General features: G+C 42.9%; 1 protein-coding gene across 1 annotated transcript; it reads left to right on the top strand.

Annotated features, from left to right (window-relative positions):
• The first annotated feature begins 3469 nt into the window (after positions 1–3469).
• Positions 3470–8180, top strand: LOC128830464 (perilipin-3-like). The gene is made up of 7 exons (XM_054016295.1): positions 3470–3547; positions 3921–4116; positions 5269–5351; positions 5661–5913; positions 6361–6557; positions 6778–6900; positions 7524–8180. The coding sequence occupies exons 1-7, from the start codon at positions 3485–3487 to the stop codon at positions 7929–7931; spliced, it is 1323 nt and encodes a 440-aa protein (XP_053872270.1). The 5' UTR covers positions 3470–3484; the 3' UTR covers positions 7932–8180.
• Positions 8181–20916: the final 12736 nt, after the last annotated feature.

Raw genomic sequence — 20916 nt, forward strand, 5'->3', positions numbered from 1 at the left:
GGGAAGGATCTCAGAATCTCAGTCTAGTTGCCCATTTGGGATAAACATTTAGAAGGGAAGGTGATAGTGACAAACCCCAGTCACCAGGATTGAACTGGGGACCTCTGGAGCTTAGTGCATGAGCCTCTAGCGCATGAGCTAAAAGCAACTGCCTCTTAGCGAAGGTTGTAGAGCAGACTCATTAATTGCTCTCTTTAAGTGGTCTCGGTGCCACTCGATGGGACAGAACACCACACCCAGAAGATGTGTGGGTTACAAAAGCACTAACATAAAAAGACTACAAGGGTGGGAATTAAGATGGATTCAGCACTGGTTAGGGTATCAAAATTAAAGAATCTCAGTTGCTTCTGGAATTATCCATGACTCTTTTGCTGCCCCAACTAACCGCACCAGAACCTCACACCTCTTCAAAAATATCACAAGGAATGCCATGAAGTGGTTTGTGCCACAAGGCTGTACTGTACAGTGAGCAAGAAAGAATCCAATGGGAAATGGTATTTTCATGCAATCGTGCTCATTTTACAAATGTTTACAATTTCCTTGATATTTATCTGTATTGAAGGCATATAAACTGTCAATGGAGAGGAGAGGCCTTTTCCTTAAGCATTACAAAATGCAGCCAGAAAGCACATTTGAGAAATGCAGCTTCATATGTTTAGAATGAACAGTAAAATACTTCCAAATTCAGTTACTTGGAAAACGTTGTGCCTTGCAAGTTACATGATAAAGCGGCCTCATTCTGGGAGAACCCCAAAACAGTCAGGGTTCATCAGAGGTCCCGTCCACACTTACATTTCTGTGTTTCTTGCATTATCTGGAGTGGCTGGTCTTCAAGTGCTAATGGAGCTAAACTCTATCAATATAATGTGACAATAGATTATGGAAAAAACCTTGAAAACATGAAAAAAGCAAAAACGGATGCACAGGCATCTGCCTGCCTCTGCAGATAGCCTGACACAGGAGCTCAGAGAGGTGTGAACTGCCCCATTCGTCAAAGTGGGGTAACTCCGATGCCAAGTTATGGTGATATACATGTCTAGATTTTTCACTATTTCACTGCTGATCAAAGTAAGCAAGAAAAGATAGGGAGGATTGCAGATCTGCATAAACTACCTAGGGTGGCATCTCATTTTCATGGTGAGAGTGGATGTCATTAGGGAACTATTCACACTCCCATGGCCAACATCTGACCATTGGGGCTAAAAGACAAGATGCCACCAATCCCACAGAGCCCAGCTAGGCATTTACCTGTCGAAGTCCTGGGAAGGTGGGTGGGCACACACCAAGAACAGCAAGGGCCAAGTGGGAGGTAAAGAGTTATCTCCCTTGGTATGGGTGCTGCTACTCCCTCTGCAGGAGGCTGGGGGCAGACACAGGCAGACATCACTTTCAGGGGAGGGATAGCTCAGTGGTTTGAGCATTGGCCTGCTAAACCCAGGGTTGTAAATTCAATGCTTAAGGGGGGTCATCTAGGGCAAAAATGTGTTTGGGGATGGGTCCTGCTTTGAGCAGGGGGTTGGACTAGATGATCTCCTCAGGTCCTTTCCAACCGTGGTATTCTATGATCACTGTCTCAGTTGTATTCAATGGAAAATCTTAAGCTTTTCTTTGCAGCCATGTGGGGTAGAAACATTTATTTTTAAATAACAGCTGAGATTGACATAATCACATGACTCGGTTCCAGGCATGTGGTTATTGTGCTTCTATCTTAATCTGGTCATATCCAGTGGTGTAGCTGAACCTTACAGAGAGGGACCCAAGCCCCAAGGAGAACCCAGCAGATCATGTGTGCTCATGTTTTGTACACCTGCACAATCTGCTAAAGTAGCATCTCATATAGGCAGAGCTTGGATTGTGGGCAGGACTTGGGACAGTACCACCACTTCTTTTCCAATTCAATCCAATTTCAATTCAAACACTGAGGGAGAACAATGAAAGGGGGATGAAGGTGAATATGTTACCCTACCTAACTCTTGTTCCCCAACAAAATGCTTCATTATCTATCTAAGGTATTTATATAGCCCTGATTGCCGGAGTATCTGAGCACCTCATAAAACTTCTATGAAGCATGGAAGCCATATTATCCCCACAGTACAGAGGGGAAATTGAGGCACCGAGAGGCTAAGTGACTTGCACAAGGTCACACAGGAAGTCTGTGGTAGAGCCTAAAATTGAACCCAGCTCAAATCCTAGGCTAGTATCCTAACCACAGGAAAAAACAACCTGTCTTCAATATGCCACTCCTTGTTCCAGTGTGCCAGTTTTTACTTTGAAACTATGGCCAACATGCAGGTGAAGCAGGCACATTGCTATCTGCAACCTTTCCACCAGAGATGGTCTATATTTGGCTGATTTTTTATTTGTTTGGGTTTTTTTATGGTTTTTTTTTTTTTTTAGATTTTTCATAACAAAATGAAAAGTTCTGTTTCAATTCTGTATCATTTTCTCTAACTTAAAAAAAAAAAACTTTTCTCTCCCTTTTCCCATTGGAAAGGGCAATGAAAATCAATGATTTTTTAAGTCACACAGGTGTTTTTGAAAATGTTACCCATCCTAACTAGCAACTGTTTCTAGGCAGGCTGTGGACTCAAAGTGAGTTCAGCTGCATGACAGCAAAGACCCAGTTGGGTTAATTGGAATCACATTTGGAGAATAACTCACTCCCAATCTTTTCAGTCCCCAAAGGATTTGCATTCTCCTATTGGTTAGCAAAGCCTTCTTTTCACTGATTCCCTGAACTGTCAGTCCTGAGTATTTCACTCCCTCCCCTCACAATTACACCACCAGAGGTGTATAAAATCTGACCAGTGGGTGAGTGGAGTAAAGCAGTGTTTGGAGTACTGAGAAAGGTCAGTGGGTTGGTACTTGACGGAGTGGATCTTGTTGGTAAGGCTTTTTAGTCTTTTTTTCATTGTTTATATAATTCCTTGGTCATAGCTTTGCAGTTATGCTACTAAGAAATGTTTGGATGTGTTAATGTCTGTATTAAAAAGCTGTGGGTAGGACAGGGGTTGTGAAGCTGAGTCTGGGGAACTTAAGGCCAGTGAACATTAACTGGTGAAATAGGATCACATTCTTAACTTTCCTTTCCTGTAGTTAAAACTATTAAATGGTCTTTAGTAGTAATGACACCTAATGCCTTTAAGGGACTCTCCCAAAAAATGGAAGGTTTTCCAACCACTCTGTGCCATGAGAAGGAATCCTCCTACTTCCTTTCTCCTTAGCTGTAGTAGAACTGCAATATCACCGGCTTCCAAAAAAAAAAAAAAAAAAAAAAAAAAGGCAGTGACCATGTGTTTAGCTCCCTATTCCTCTACATATTTGTTCCTTGTTAATCTGATGAGGGCCCTGCCATTTCTTCTAGTTCCCTTTTTGGAGTAGAACACAACTCTTGTCTTTAGGGTCCTGTAACTTTTCCTTAAGAAACTTAACTTGTAACTTCAGGCCTGTTGTTTTGTCCTTTTCAGGTATATCTGATTATATCATGGCTTCTAATGGAAAAGAGACAACTATGGCATCCCCAGAGCATGGAGAGGAAGAGCAACAGGTAGGTGCTCCCTCTTAAGCATTGCTGGTTCAACATATGAATACAAAAGATGGCTGGCTGTGACCTGGTAGCAGGCTTCACATATGCACACCTCAGTGTCTAGAGATTTGGGCAGTTGCTCTTCCAGATGCTGCAAAATAGCTTAGTTTATAATATTTAAAAATGCTTCTTGCTTTAGTTCACCTTGTGATCCAGTACTCTAACTTCAGAAGCAGCTGTTGGGCCTCTTAGCTCTTCAGATTTTTGACCATTAAACAATCCTTTGATTGGGGGCTAACACATCCAAGGGTATAACCACTTGAAAAAGTAATGGTTCAGCTCCAGTATAGAACATTGCCTTCCTGACTCACTGTTCTGTCCCTTGCCTCACTAGAATGTCTTGAGGAGGGTGGCCAGCCTACCTTTAGTCAACTCTGCCTATGATCTGGCTGCCACTGCCTACGCCTCCACCAAGGAGAGCCATCCCTATGTGAGGTCCATCTGTGACCTGGCAGAGAAGGGAGTGACGTCCATAACCAGTGTTGCAGTTAGCAGTGCACAGCCAGTTGTAACTAAGCTTGAACCTGAGGGTGAGTAAAGCATATATGCATACCTTTCTGTTAGTATGGTACGATTTCTCAACAGTAGGATCTTGACACCCTGTCAGGAAGCTTCCATCTCTAAAACTCAGGTCCATGAAGATCAGTATGCCTTCAGTACTGGAGGAGAAGCTGGCAGTGGGGGTGGTGTGACTATATAGGAATAATACAGTAGCCCAGGCATGTAAACTAACATCTGCTAGAGGCTAACAAAGGGCTTTGTTTACAGTAATTACTATTGCTGAACCTGCACCCTCCTTGACTGTAGCCAGGAAGTGAGATGGGTGGTAAGCTCTTTCCATTGAAGGAGCAACACCCTTTGATAGGTACCTAATTGCAAACTGAGATCTCCTCATTCTGCAACTAGAGAGGCTCAGAATCTAGTCTGTCACCACCAGAAGTTGGTCCAACGAAAGATTACCTCACCCACCTTGTCTAATCTCTGGACCAACATGGCTACAACAACACTGTAAACGGATTACAACTGTTAAACTTGTCTTCACATCCGGCAATAGCTCACCAGCAATAGCCACTCCCTAACTTGCTTCCTTCATGAGAACAGTTAGTTGGAGTTATCACAGCCAAGACATTGCAAAAACTACTTGGTGCCTTCCAGAGGAATGTTAAACAATTGATCAAAAAGCTTCAGAGCTGAAAGACTATGGAGTGAGATTGCACTTTATTTAGAACATAAAAACCTCTCACTTGGAGAGGGAGCTTGGAAAGTAATGCCTAGAATGCTTGGGCAAGAGACAATTATCCTGTCAGTATAGATAGGAGGAGAAAGTATTCAGATGCCAGTCATAACAATCTTGATTGGGTAACTGAATTATGATGCATGGGAGGAAATCTGGAACTATGAACTATTGAAGGGGACACTATTTTTCATGGAAAATTTTTACCAAAGAAAGTTCATAACTTGGGGGAGAGGGAGTGAACCACCTTGCATGGGGAAGGAAGGGGGAAATAAAATCCTCCTGAAGGTCTTGAATTGGTGTAAATGTGCAGCACCTACAACCCAAACTATTGCTGCCTGAACATGTTGGAGAACCGAAGATCTCATTACAGTTGTGAGCCAGGTTCTGTACATATGGCAGTAGCAACCTTGACCAATTAAGAAATTAAACTCTGGTTTTTCTATAGTGACAACAGCAGAGGAGTGTGCTTCTGAAGTACCTGACAAAGTGGAGGATAATCTACCAATCCCTCAACAGACTGCTGATGAGGTAACTTTCACCACCCTCTCCCTAGACAAAATGACAATGCCAAGTGTTTATGAAAGGGGTGCCAATAATGAGATGCTTCCTCCAGCAGAGGAACACTCCATCCTAAATGTGGTCAAGAGCAGGAGCTAGTGGTTAAACATAACTCTGGTCTGGTGCTTAGCAGCAAGATGCAGTTCTTCCCCCTGAAGATTTATGACCTATGGGGCAGAGCAGGTGGTAATCCCCCTCCCCCAACCTCAATCTCTGGGTCAATGGGGTATTATCACCCTGAATTACTGGACAATGTCTTGCTTGATCACTCTTCTCTAGGTTACATCTGAAGCACAGGAGTTGGCATCTTCCAGACTGACAGATGTCAAGGAGACCATGAGCAGAATGGTAGATATAACCAAAGAGGCTGTGCAGGACAGTATGAAGAGCACCAAATCAGTGGTAACTGACAGCATGAGCACAGTTGTGGAATCAAGAATGGGCCAATTGGCCATAAGTGGAATGGAAGCAGTGCTGGAGAAATCTGAAGAGCTCTTGGATCACTATCTTCCCATGACAGATGAGGAACTAGGTCAGAACACATGAACGACAGGTCTATTATCTTTAAAAGTTTAGGGTAATCCTCCCTTTGGGCCCAACTTCTCTCTAGGCTTCTCAGTCTTATGTCACCAAATGCAGGCTCATCCTACAGCCTTTTCATATCTTAACCCTCAGTTTCTGCTTTTAGTTGGTGGGCATGTAAAATGACTTGAGCAACAAGTGGGGACAGGGTGGTACTAGAAGGAATAATAGGCATGACTATTCATTAGTCAGTTTCACTATCAAAGTAGGCTGTGTGGTGCATGGGTTTTTGTTGTGCTTTTGTTTTAAGGCTGAAGTTACCTCTGTGCTACCTGATAGGTGCTAAGCCAAAAGCTTGTTACAAGGGAGCTTAAGATTTAGCAGATCAGTATGACTTGTACTCCTTACCAATCTCTCAATCTGAGAGGGTGAACAACCTGAGCTTTCTTCCCTCTAGCTGAGCTTGCTGAATCTGTGGAAGGGGCTGAAGTGTCTTCAGCACAACCACAAGAAGGTCGGAGCTACTTCGTGCGGTTAGGTTCCCTGTCAACCAAACTTCGCCAACGTGCCTACCGCTATTCCCTAAACAAGATGAGAGATACCAGTCAGAGCATCAGAGAGGCTCTTTCCCAGCTTCATCAAACCATGGGACTGGTAGGAACTCCGCTATCTCTTAAAACTGATGCCCTTCAGGGCAGGGAACACCTTGAATTCTACCGGTGTAGAATGAGGCTTAGACCTCATTCATGGTTGTGTTATGTAACTAGACCCTGATACATTGGGCATACCACTCTGTGGGGTGAAGGCATGTCATAAACCGTGGAACTAGAATAACTGATGTGCAAATGTCTCAATATGCTTAATCCACTTCTAGATTGAATACCTTAAGCAAGGTGTTACTCTTCAAGAAGTCCAGGAGAAGTTCCATCACATATGGGTGAGCTGGAATAGAAAGCAGACAAAAGGCAGTGAGATCAAAGATCTGGCAAAACCAGAGGTATGTACACTTGCAGGGAGGGGACAGCTCTGGTCTGAGAGGTTAGCCATTATTCTGAGCCTTGCAGGGTGGCTTATCTTTGGATAGCAGCAGATAAATTCAGGTGACCTTACTTTTATTACAAAGTGGTCCCCTTTGAGCCTAATAAATAGGTGGCTTCCTTGCTTAGACATCCCTAAAGTGATGTGTCACCAGCAAGGTCTGCCCAAGAACCATAGTCTCTTTAGATTATTTTTCTTTTTGAAAACCCTCAGCACTGACTGTAGATCATGGGTTTGCAACCAGTGACACCGCTGTTAACTAATTTGGCTTAGCTCTGTTTTTGACCTAGCTTACATGGCTTATTGCCTCTGGTGTTAGCCTCCATTATCACAAGTTGCTTCTCATAGGGAAGGCACAATTAAGTTTCTTTATATTTCTCCTGGAAGAGTGCATGGCACACCCATTGCAGACCTTGTTGGCGCCAATGGTCTTTCCATCAGACCCCCTTGATGACTGCCATTAGTTCCTTGCAAGGTGGCAAGTTATGCTGCAACATCACCTGAGGTGGTGGTGGCAGCAGCAAGTTGGATGATCCTTATTGTGTTTTGAATGTTAGGATTAAACTTCTGTTTCTCCAACAGATGGAGTCTGAGACTTTGGCTATGTCCCGCAGCATTATCCAGCAGCTGCAGGATGCCTGCCAGATGCTAGTATCCAGCATTCAAGGTCTCCCCACCAACTTTCAGGATAAGGTGCAACAGGTGTATCACAACATGGAAGAGCTGCATGCTTCCTTCTCCACTGCCCATTCCTTCCGGGATCTGTCCAGCAGCCTCCTAACCCAGAGCCAGGAGATGGTGACCAAGGCCCAGGAATATGTAGATGAGCTGATGGCATACATGATGGCAAATACTCCTCTGTCTTGGGTTGTGGGACCCTTCACCCCATCTGACAAGGTGTCTGCAGATTCCATTGAACCACAAAACCAAGAAAATGAGGCTGAGGAAGCTGAAGTCCTCACAGCATCCAAGGCTAAGGAGGACCTGTGACCTAGAAACACGAAGCTTCAACTTCTAAGGAAGAAGGCAAATTCATTCTGTCTTCCTTCTGACTACATGTGTACTAGCCTCCTTCTGCAGGAAAGACACCAATGGCTGGTACTAGTAAGCACTGTGCCAAGATCTCTACTAATGTCTAGAGGTGTGTGACTGCCATAATGTAGGTCACTTCTCAGCTCCGATACTTCTTGTTTGCATTTAATATCCCTGTCTTCAAAATAAAATGTCACTGCATTTGAATGAAGGTCTAACCTGCTCTTTCTAAGAGGTGATTTCCAGTTCTATAGTAGAAATCTGTACCTGTAATTAGTCATGCTAGATGTAGCCTTGTTTCTCAGTAGTGGCAACCACTGGCATTAGTGTGTAGACACTTAGAAGCCTGGGAGGCTTTCCCTATTATACCAAAAAACCAAATCTAGAGCCTTAATTTCTAAGTAGCTCTTGATTAACTACTCACACCTGTCAACAAGCTTTAGTTTCTGGATAAACTTAGAACAGAAATAAGTTACTGTTGCTCTTATATGGCTGTGGTAGAATTGCACTTGGGATTTCAGGTAGCAACTTCTGAAAAGCAAACAGTGCAGTTTAAGATTCCTACCCCCAGTCTAGTCCAGGTTGGCTAGACACTACCTGGGTAGCTCAGTCCTGGGGCAGGGGCCAGGAGAATATGAGGCAAAGGAATCCCAGGTGCATATCCTAAAACAGGGCTGGCCCTAGAGAGGCTGTGACATTTGTGCCCTAGAGCACATGAAATATTGGTTATTCTGGTGGGAGAATGTGCCATAGTGTGTATAAATCTCAAACACCTACAAAATCACTTGGAGTCTGTAACAAGGTTGCATAAATCCACACTTCACAGCTAGAAATGTGCAAGGCTATACATGCAATTTTAGCCCGTAGGCACAGCAGGTCTTCTAAATCCACATCATAGGGTGACAAGTATCAGAGGGGTAGCAGTGATTTGGGTTTTTTGGTTTGGATACAGAATGAAGAATCTGGGGGCACCTTAAAGAATAACAGATTTATTTGGGCATAAGCTTTCATGGGTGAAGAACCCATTTCAGATGCATCTGAAGAAGTGGATTCTTTACCCACAAAAGTGTAGGCCCAAATAAATCTGTTGCCTTTAAGCTACCCCCAGACTCCCCATTTCTTTTGTTAAAGGGGTGAGTAATTCAGCTCTTCCCACAGCCTCAGATCTTCCTGTCATCTAGGAAAGGTATCAGTCACTATTAAAAATACATAACAAACCACCTTGTAACATAATACAGATTAAAACAAGAGCTTTTGAATTTCAAATGAAGGTGCTACAGTGCCCATATTACAGAGGTTATGGGTTCTGTTTAGTGTACTACATACCCTGGGAAAGCAAAAACATTGGGGCCTGTATGCTTAAAGGTATCTAGGCATTGCTCTACTCAGCATAGCAGGATCTCTTTGAGATGTAACTTTCCTTTACAACTGACATAAGCCCTAAGTGCTGAAATCACTTTCTGAAAATGAGACTTATGTTGCTGTCACATCGGTCTTGCATAGCCATGTTTAAACACTTTTTATAGTTCAGAGCAGCAGTTTTATTTGTAAAGTTCTTTAATCTAAAACCCAGGCCAAACTGGAGGGTGCTATGAGAGGTGGTAAATGACCTATATCCTAGTTATTCACAGCCCTGCTACTCCTGTGAGTCATTTCTAAACCCAGACCAAACTTAAGCTATCATAGCACCCTCATTTACCTCCTAGGTTATTCCCAGCTCTTGAGTCACTTCTATGCTTTGTGCCTCTGTAAAAGGGCCCCACAATACCACTTGTAAAATGGAGATAACCATTCACTGTAATCATGCAGTATTTTGAAATCTGGTTATATTCAGTAACTAGCACAAGGGGGGGCCCAGTTGCAGCAGGGTAGCACATGGAGGCCCCAACTGCAACTATTACAGCTGTGAACTTCCTAATGTGCTAAAGTTTGCACAATGTAGCTTTATTCAAAGTCAATTGCAAAGAAGCAGTTCCAGATGCATTTTTTTTCTAAGCCACTCTTTCTACAGAGGGAAAACTGATCTAGTGGTTCTAGAATACCTATGTTCTATAAAAGCCACCATGAATGCCTTGCCTACCCTAGAAAGGGAGATGCAGCATATTCTAGCAAAAGTTTTCCAGTATCATTTATGACTTCAGATGAAATAAGTAGGGCTATCAATTAATTGCAGTTAACTTGCACAATTAACTCCAATAATCATCAACAGTGCAATTAAGCAGTTTTTTAAAACAATAGAATACCAATTAAATATTTTTGGATGTTTTTCTACATTTTCAAATATTGATTTCTATTACAACACAATACAATGTGTACAGTGCTCACTTTATATTTTTCTTACAAATATTTGCACTGTAAAAATGATAAAAGAAATTGTACTTCAGTAGTTGGAGGTGAATTGAAAAATACCATCTCTTTAGCAGGAAAGTGCAATCTACAAATTGTAGACTTTTTTTTTTAGTTACATAACTGCTCTCAAAAACAAAACAATGTAAAACTTTAGAGCCTACAAGTCCACTCAGTCCTACTTCTTATTCTGCCAATTGGTAAGACAGACAAGTTTGTTTACATTTACAGGAGATGCTGCTGCCTCCTTATTTACAATGTCACCTGAAAGTGAGAACAGGTGTTTGCATGGCATTTTTGTAGTTAGTGTTGCAAGGTATTTGTTCCAGCTATGCTAAACATTCATATGCCCCTTCATGCTTCGGCCACCATTCCAGAGGACATGCTTTCATGCTGATGAAGCTTGTTAAAAAATAATGCATTAATTAAATTTGTGACTGAACTCCTTGGGGAGAACTGTATATCTTCAGCTCAGTTTTACCCACATTCTGCCATATATTTCATGTTCTAGCAGTCTCAGATGATGACCCAGCATGTTTGCTTTAAGAACACTTTCACTGCAGATTTGACAAAATGCAGAGCAGATACCAATGTGAGATTTCTAAAAATAGCTACAGTACTTGACCCAAGGTTCAAGAATCAGCAGTGCCTTCCAAAATCTGAGAGGGACGAGGTGTGGTGCATGCTTTCAGAAATCTTAAGAGCAACACTCAGATGCGGAAACTACAGTACCTAAACCACCAAAAAGGAAAATCAACCTTCTGCTGGTGGCATCTGACTTGGATGATGAAAATGAACATGCGTTTCCTCCATTCTGCTTTGGATAGTTATCGAGCAGAACCCATCATCAGCATGGATGCATGTTCTATGGAACTGTGGTTGAAGAGGAAGAGACATATGAATTTTTAGCACATCTGGGACATAAATAGCCTGCAATACTAGCTACAATAGTGCCATGCAAGTGCCCACTCTCACTTTTAGGTGACATAAACAAGAAGCAGCCAGCATTATCTCCTGGAAATTATATCCAAGTTTGTTTGTCTGCGCGATTGGCTGAAGTAGGACTGAGCGGACTTGTAGGACAAAGTTTTACATTGTTTTATTTTCAATGCAGTTATTTTTTGTACATAATTCTACATTTGTAAGTTCAACTGTCATGATAAAGAGATTGCACTACAGTACTTGTATGAGGTGAATTAAAAAATACTATTTCGTTTTTTACAGTGCAAATATTTGTAATAAAAATATAAAGTGAGTACTATACACTTTATTTACTCTGTTGTAATTGAAATCAATATATTTGAAAATGTAGAAAACATCCAAAAATATTTGAATAAATTATATTCTATTGTTGTTTAACACAATTAATTGCAATACATTTTTTAATCACACAATTAATCATGATTCATTTTTTTAATTGCTTGACAGCCCTAGAAATAAGCTATATTGGCAAAGGGCTTTTCTCCCCAGTATATCTGCATCTATACACGGTGCTTTTGCTGGTATAGCATTCCTAACTCTCAGTTATGCCAGCAAAAGGCAGACTAGACAAGATATTTATTAACCTTGCAGAATTCCTTATGTATGCATAAACTACCTTTAATAACTCCTTAACTATTATCCCAAGACACCTACCTCTCTCTTTCCTGAAAAGTTACCAGTTCTTCCCCCAACCTTCTGTGAGAGAAGAAAGGAGAAAAATATAACTAGAAAAAGTCTGAGTTTAGGTTGGACCCATGTAACCTAATGCATACTAGTTAAGTGATCTAAACTCAGCTATTTTCCTAGTGGAGACGCAGGGCAACATCTCTAACATATTACCTGGTCAATTTCTAGACTAGGCTCCTGTATCTATATTAAGAAAAAAAGGTTGGCTTTAGCTACTATGGTGTAGCTAAGTCTGAAGTAAATTCAAAACTTTCCCTAGTTAAGGCAAACCCTACAGAGTGTTTCACAGTTTCAGCCAAGTTGTTTGGGAATTATGATAAACCAAATCAAAAAGGTAAATTTTCAAGAAGTGAAAACACCTCTTGTTATATGCAGAGCTCCCAAATACCATCTCCAGTTTGCCTCAGACTTTTGAGACAAATTCAGCCCTGGCATAAGAAAAATGTCATAGAGCTTGGTTTATTTCTGGTAAATTTAGGGTTAAGACTTTGTGCAACGGAGAACAAGTATTTGCAGGACATGGGTCTTAGGCAATAAGGTGCATAACAGGCTGATTATGGAAGGCCAGCATCTCTAGCTATTAAACTACATTAACACTCTATTACAAGTAATTAGTATAATTACAATATAGTATTCTTAGAAGTTGTGAGAGACTTTAAATAATCCATACCAAATCAGCTGGGAAACCACACACCACTGCTCCTTTAATGTCTAGTCTTTGTTAGTAAGAAAAAACACCTTCTCCTAATTAGCAATAATTGCTAGGCAGGGTGTGGCATCCTGGAGGAGTCCAGTTGAATGAAAGAATAGTGCCAGTCAAAGAAATAGGCTACCTCATACATTATTTTAATTACTGTCTTTCTCTTTCAGGTCTCCAAGATTTTGAACTAACTTTTTGTGGTGAGACTGACTTTGGTGGTTGGTAGGTATGTTTCTCTCTTCCCTTTCTCTTCTCACACCCACCCCATCTCTGTGTTAGCTTCCTTTAGAGATAGTATTTTAGATCAAATATTTTGATCTCCTCCTAATCTGAAGTACAATACTCACCATTTATTTTAGGCAACACCATTTCAGATTTCTCACATTTCTATATTCCATAATTAAAGGGGTTATGATGTTTGAGTTTTCATAAAAAGAAATTGTTGAATGTCTTCCTTTTTAGTATATATCTGTGTTCTGGGGTGCTCCTTATATTATTGTTCTTGGAGGGGTCGGTTGTAAGTTAACTTTCTCTATGAATGTTGTGTGAAATCTTTGTCTTGCTACAGGTCTGAAGTGAAATGGGAAGATCTAAAACTAGCTCAGATTATAGCTATTGCTAATATCAAAAGATACAGGAGAAAAATGGTTATTGCCATGTGTTGCTTTGCTATTTTTATGTCTACTGTAATTGTATTCAGACTGCCTGGGTGTAGCCCCTAACTATGTGGCTTGAACTGGGAGTTGAAATGAAGGTGGATTTTATTGGTTTGTCCATCTTCCACTAATCAATCCTGGACTCTGTCAAGCCTGTCTCACAATCTTTAAGAGCTGGTGGTTGTTGTTTCTTGTGTATTTAAAAAACACATTTGGATATGATGCATCTCCCCTTTTTATTCTTTTGTCTGCTTTAGATCCTAGTTGTAGTAGCTTCTTGTAAGAAGGGTACAGTTGGGACTTACTTTCTGTCTCTGCATTTCATAGAAAGCATGTAATGTTCTTGTGCTGCAGTGTTTTGTTTGTATGATGCTGGACTACTGTTTACTCTGCCATTTGGACCTGCAATAATTTTTCTTGCTTTTCAGTTTCATCTGACTAGAACACCTCTTCCCAGCCAAATGAGAAATCAAAGCAGATAGGTGCTGTCAGTAGAAATTTAAGCTTCTGTAGGTAAATTACTGATCTTAACTCTTGGGTGTTAGCCACCAGTTGATTGTTGTACTCAGTATCATTACTCTCTAGAAACCAGTCACATTATACGGTCGTTGTTATTGCTGTAGTGGCTTTAGAAAAATCTAGAGCTGGTCAGAGAATGACAATTCAGTCTCAAGAAAACTTTTGAGGTTTCAATATTTGTTTTTGTCCTACATTAGAATGAAAACAAAACTTTGGAATGTTTTCACAAAATAGAATTGTGTTAAACATGTGTCTTGCGATCAGAAAGGTCAGGTTTTTGATCTCTCTCTGGTCAGAAGTGACCAGAGAGCCCTGGATATGAGGCCTTCCCATCAGAAACTTTGTTGAAACTGCTAAGTTTCTGTGGAATGTTCTGGCTTTGACTAAATAGCATATTGAGGTGAAATTACATTTAGTTGAAAATGTTCCAATCAGCTCTAGAAAAAACTTGAAAGGCTGGTAATTGTAGATGATGTTGAAGCACAATGCTACTCGCAGATGTTATTACGACTCAATCAACCACATTTTATTCAAGGTAATAGTCATTTTTGTTGAGGGGCAGTTCCTGGAAGAGCTATGTGTCCAATCTGAGCTGAATGACCCTTTAGCTTTCAAAGTGGAAGACCCTAAATGTTAAGGGAACCTGGAAAGAGAACTACGGAGAGGGAATGAGCTTATGCCCTCCTCTTTTTTCTGCTTTATAATATATGGAAACAACATGAAAGGATTTTTTTTTTTTTTTTTACCTCTCCAAAAGAGTCATCTTGGTTGGCGATCTTTTGAAATTGTAACCCTTCTCTCATTGAGATTTTCATTTTCACACAGAGACAGTAAACTGGACAGTTGAGGGAAAGAGATGTTTAGTCATACTGTTAACTTGTTTCTTAACACCTTTCTAAGTCTAACACATAATACAACTTGTGGGAAAAGATAGTTATTTAAAAAGATTTAATTCTCTCAATTCAAGGAAGATGTGGAAGTGCACAATGCCCATTTTCTAAGCACCCCTCTCCTCCTAGGTACTCCAGCAAACCTAGGGAAATTTAGTCTAATATTTCTAAGATTAAAAACATGCAGACTTACTCTTCTGCCTCCTCCCCTGCAGTGATGCTATGGAGATATAGGCAAGAAGAATAACAAAGCCTTCTTTGGAAACATAAGGAAGCAAAAAGGCACACCCAATTTTTAATAAATGCCTCTTGCAAGTCGCATCAAACTAACAATATAAGTACTCTTACCTTGGCTACTACTCATAGTTAAATAGATCCCTGCAGTGGATACCTAGACTCCTGAAGTAGCTTGATTTAATTTGAGTCTTCAGCCCACAGAGACTTCTATTGTCAATATCCACAACAGCTCCAAAGGGACTGATTTCCTGGAAACATAGGTGATTCAATCTCCACAGTGACAGTCCTTCCTCCAAGTCAATGACATGATGCTTCTTTTTGTAGGATGTATTCAGCAAGGTCCTCAGTCAGCTCTTAGTCCATGCTGCCCATGGCCTGGGTTCCATGCTTCCACCTCTGAAAAGGAGCACCACTGAAACATCACATTTGCCTGTGATCCTGCCATCAGTTATAGACCCCCAGTTATGACTACACTTGAACTTCAAGGTGAGTAAACCATGGGATAAAGTTGGATTTCTGTACTTATCTCAGAGGTGACATGCAACTAGAATGTACTGCTTTCTATGTGGAAAACTGACTGCTGTGTGACCTTAGGCAAGTCACTTCACAGCACTGCCTTGCTTCGCTCCCCATCCTCCTATAAAATGGAGGCAATGATATTTGAATTCCTTTGTAAATTAGTTTGAGATTTACAGATGAATAGCACTGTGAGCTTACTATTACCTTCCCTCACACTCTAGTCAGAACAGAGCTTTAAAGTCACAGTTATAACTCTGAGATCACAGCAGGATTTGCAAGTATGGGATGGAAGAGAAAGTGGGTTGAGTGTCATCTAGAGTTTCATGAACTGGATATTGTAATATTTGGCGCAGATGGGAAGGGGCCTGGCGGTACATTTTAGAAGAAGGGATAAAAATGTGTTACTTGCAACATGACTTAATGGAAATGCCTGCAGAGCAAAAGTGTCAACATGTTGCTCTTCCTCACTTTGTCTGCTGCAATTGTAATATGGCCTTGAAAAGAGCCTACCAGAAATTATGATAAGGCTGATATTGTAGGGTCCTGTGACTCAAACATCTCAATAATTTGTTTATGGTGGGTTTTGTGTCTGTGTTTGGTTTCAAGTCCAATTGAAACACAGTTTAAGGAAATCAAATTCACGGGAATTGTTTTTTTTTTTTTTTTTTCTGAAAGATTAAAAATGAGGCAGAAATAAAGGCACAATGCAGGGAAGAGGCACAGAGAGAGGAAGTGTAGGTGAAAAACTGTAACCAGCTAATTACTCATGAATCTTTGATCACCATCCCTCCTCTCTGCTCCCTATTTCACCTAGTCTTCTGGGACTTATTTGAACATTCCAAACTTAGGGGTGGTTGATGGGTTTTAAAACAAAAAAAAAAAAAAAGAAAAACTGCTTGCTACTAAAACATTTCCTCTTTCTCTAACTTCCAAAAATGTGGAACTTCTGTCTCCCAAAATTACTCTGTCTGAGGCCATATTCACCTCGCTATGTCCATCCTTAAAGTCAGATCTCTCAGCCCTCTAGGATGAGAATTTAAGAGGCGATTCCCAGCTGTTAATAGGGAAGGCACTTTGCTTCTAGCCCTGGGAAGTCTTGATGACTGAAGGTGTAGAGGATCTGGAGTGGCACTTCCATGTAGAGAGTTATTTGAAGACACTTTTTGGACTTGTCGAGACAGAGACTTTGGGTATATCTACACTACGAAATTAGGTCGAATTTATAGAAGCTGGTTTTATAGAAATCAGTTTTATACAGTAGATTGTGTGTGTCCCCATATAAAATGCTCTAAGTGCAGTAAGTCGGCGGACCGCGTCCACAGTACCGAGGCTAGCATCGACTTCCGGAGCGTTGCACTGTGGGTAGCTATCCCACAGTTCCCGCTGTCTCCACTGCCCATTGGAATTCTGGGTTGAGATCCCAATGCCTGATGATGCAAAAACAGTGTTGGGGGGGGGGGTTCTGGGTACATGTCATCAGGCCCCTCCCCCTCCGTCAGAGCAACGGCAGACAATCGATTCACGCCTTTTTACCTGGGTTACCTGTGCAGACAACATACCACGGCAAGCATGGAACCCGCTCAGCTCAGCTCACCGTCACCATATGTCATCTGGGTGCCGGCAGACATGGTACTGCATTGCTACACAGCAGCAGCTAATTGCCTTTTGGCAGTAGACGGTGCAGTATGACTGGTAGCCGTCATCGGCTATCTGGGTGCTGGCAGACGTGGGGCTGCATTTCTATACAGCAGCAGCTCCTTGCCTTCTGGCAGTGGATGGTGTATTACGATTGATATCCATCATCATTATATTCTTCAGTGAGTTCAATCAGAGGCACCTGGGCAGACACGTTTTGTCTCCTGGAGACTCAGTCCTGTCGGCAGTCCTATTGAACCGTCTTGACGACGATGGCTAGCACTCGTAATACAGCATTTTCTGCCAAGCACCCAGAAGATGCCGATGGCTATCAGTCATGCTGCACTGTCTGCTGCCAGCTTATGATGTAAAAAATAGATGGACCAGATTTGTTCTGTATTCATTTACTTCCCCCTCCCTCCGTGAAATCAATGGCCTGCTAAACCCAGGGTTTTGAGTTCAATCTTTAGGGGAGCCATTCTGTGTGACAGTTGTTTGTGTTTCTCCCTGATGCACAGCCACCTTTGTTGATTTTAATTCCCTGTAAGCCATGTCGTCACTCACCCATCCCTCCCTCCCTTCATCAGACAATAGTTTCGCGCCTTTTTTCAGCCCAGACGCCATAGCACTGGGATCATGGAGCTCGCTCAGATCACTGCGGCAATTATGAGCACTATGAACACCACGCGCATTGTCCTGGAGTATATGCAGAGCCAGAACATGCCAAAGCAAAACCAGGCGAGGAGGCGATTGCAGCGCGGCGATGAGAGTGATGAGGAAATTGACATGGACATAGACCTCTCACAAAGCACAGGCCCCAGCAATGTGCAAATCATGGTGTTACTGGAGCAGGTTCATGGTGTGGAACGCCGATTCTGGGCCCGGGAAACAAGCACAGACTGGTGGGACCGCATCGTGTTGCAGGTCTGAGATGATTGCCAGTGGCTGAGAAACTTTTGCATGCGTAAGGGGCACTTTCATGGAACTTTGTGACTTGCTTTCCCCTGCCCTGAAGTGCCAGAATACCAGGATGAGGGCAGCCCTCACAGTTGAGAAGCGAGTGGCGATAGCGCTGTGGAAGCTTGCAATGCCAGACAGCTACCGGTCAGTCAGGAATGAATTTGGAGTGGGCAAATCTACTGGGGGGTCTACTGTGATCCAAGTAGCCAACGCAATCAAAGACCTGCTGATATCAAGGGTAGTGACTCTGGGAAACGTGCAGGTCATAGTGGATGACTTTGCTGCAGTGGGATTCCCAAACTGTGGTGGGGCAACAGACGGAACCCAGATCCCTATCTTGTCACCGGAGCACCAAGCCACCGATTACGTAAACCGCCAGGGGTACTTTTCAATGATGCTGCAAGCCCTGGTGGATCACAAGGGACGTTCCACTAACATCAACATGGGATGGCCGGGAAAGGTCTGTGATGCCCGCATCTTCAGGAACTCTGGTCTGTTCAAAAGCTGGAGGAAGGGACTTTCTTCCCGGAACAGAAAATAACCATTGGGGATGTTGAAATGCCTATAGTTATCCTTGGGGACCCAGCCTACCCCTTAATGCCATGGCTCATGAAGCCGTACACAGGCAGCCTGGACAGTAGTCAGGACCTGTTCAACTACAGGCTGAGCAAGTGTCCAAATGCACATTCCACCACCATTCGGCATTTAAAAGCGTGCTGGTGCAGTTTACTGACTGGGATAGACCTCAGCGAAGCCAATATTCCAATTGTTATTGCTGCTTGCTGTGCGCTCCACAATATCTGTGAGAGTAAGGGGGAGACATTTATGGTGGTGTGGGAGGTTGAGGCAAATCGCCTGGCCACTGATTACGCGCAGCCAGACACCAGGGCGGTTAGAAGAGCACAGCAGGGCGCGGTGCGCATCAGAGAAGCTTTGAAAATGAGTTTTGTGACTGGCCAGGCTACGGTGTGAAACTTCTGTTTGTTTCTCCTTGATGAACCCTCCGCCCCCACCCCGCCCCCCGGTTCACTCTACTTCCCTGTAAACTAACCACCCTCCCCTCCCCCCTTCGAGCACCACTTGCAGAGGCAATAAAGTCATTGTTACTTCACATTCATGCATTCTTTATTAATTCATCACACAAATAGGGGGATAACTGCCAAGGTAGCCCGGGAGGGGTGGGGGAGGAGGGAAGGAAAAGGACACACTGCAGTTTAAAACTTTAACTCTTATTGAAGGCCAGCCTTCTGATGCTCGGGCAATCATCTGGGGTGGAGTGACTGGGTGGCCGGAGGCCCCCCCCACCGCATTCTTGGGCGTCTGGGTGAGGAGGCTATGGAACTTGGGGAGGAGGGCTGTTGGTTACACAGGGGCTGTAGCGGCGGTCTCTGCTCCTGCTGCCTTTCCTGCAGCTCAACTATATGCTGGAGCATATCAGTTTGATGCTCCAGCAGCCGGAGCATCGACTCTTGCCTTCTGTCAGCAAGCTGACGCCACCTATCCTCTTCAGCCCGCCACTTGCTCTGTTCATCCCGCAATTCAGCCCGCCACTTCTTCTCTCGTTCATATTGTGCTTTTTTGCACTCTGACATTGACTGCCTCCACGCATTCTGCTGTGCTCTGTCAGCATGGGAGGACATCTGGAGCTCCAAGAATGTATCATCCCGAGTCCACCGTTTTCTCCTTCTAATCTTCACTAGCCTCTGTGAAGGAGAAACATTTACAGCTGGTGGAGGAGAAGGGAGAGGTGGTTGAAAAAGACACATTTTAGAGAACAATGGGTACACTCTTACACGTTAAATTTTGCTGTTCAGATTACACAGCACATGTGCTTTCGTTACGAGGTCGCATTTTTCCTCTTATATTGAGGGCCTGCTGGTTTGGTGTGAGAGATCACTCACGCAGTGCCAGGCAACAGATTTCGGCTTGCAGGTAGCCATGGTAAGCCACAGTCTTTTGGCTTTTTTAACCTTCTTAACATGTGGGAACTGCTTCAAACAGTAGCACCCTCATTTTCCAGACCAAGCACCCGTTGGGTTGGCCATTTAAAATGGGTTTGCAATGCAAAAGGAGGGGCTGCGGTTTCTGGGTTAACATGCAGCACAAACCCAACTACCCCTTCTTCCCCACACACCCAATTCTCTGGGATGATCACTTCACCTCTCCCCGCCCACCGCCTGGCTAACAGCAGGGAACATTTCTGTTCAGTCGAGCAGGAATGGGCACCTCTGAATGTCCCCTTAATAAAATCACCCCATTTCAACCAGGTGACCATGAATGATATCACTCTCCTGAGGATAACAGAGATAAGGAATGGATGTTGTCTGCATGCCAGCAAACACCAGGACCATACGCTGCCATGCTTTGTTATGCAATGATTCCAGACTACGTGCTACTGGCCTGGCGTGGTAAAGTGTCCTACCATGGTGGACTGGGTAAGGAAGCCCTCCCCAGAAACATTTTGCAAAGGCTTTGGGAGTATATGAAGGAGAGCTTTCTGGAGATGTCCCTGGAGGATTTCCGCTCCATCCCCATACACGTTAACAGACTTTTCCAGTAGCTGTACTGGCCGCGATTGCCAGGGCAAATTAATCATTAATCATTAAACACGCTTGCTTTTAAACCATGTGTAATATTTACAAAGGTACACTCACCAGAGGTCCCTTGTGTGCCCTCAGGGTCTGGGAGCATGCCTTGGGTGAGTTTGGGGGTTACTGGTTCCAGGTCCAGGGTGATAAACATATCCTGGCTGTTGGAGAAACCGGTTTCTCCACTTCCTTGCTGTGAGCTATCTTCATTGTCGTCTTCATCTT

This window comes from Malaclemys terrapin, chromosome 1, assembly GCF_027887155.1.
Source record: "Malaclemys terrapin pileata isolate rMalTer1 chromosome 1, rMalTer1.hap1, whole genome shotgun sequence".
In the NCBI taxonomy this organism is placed as follows: Eukaryota; Metazoa; Chordata; order Testudines; family Emydidae; genus Malaclemys; species Malaclemys terrapin.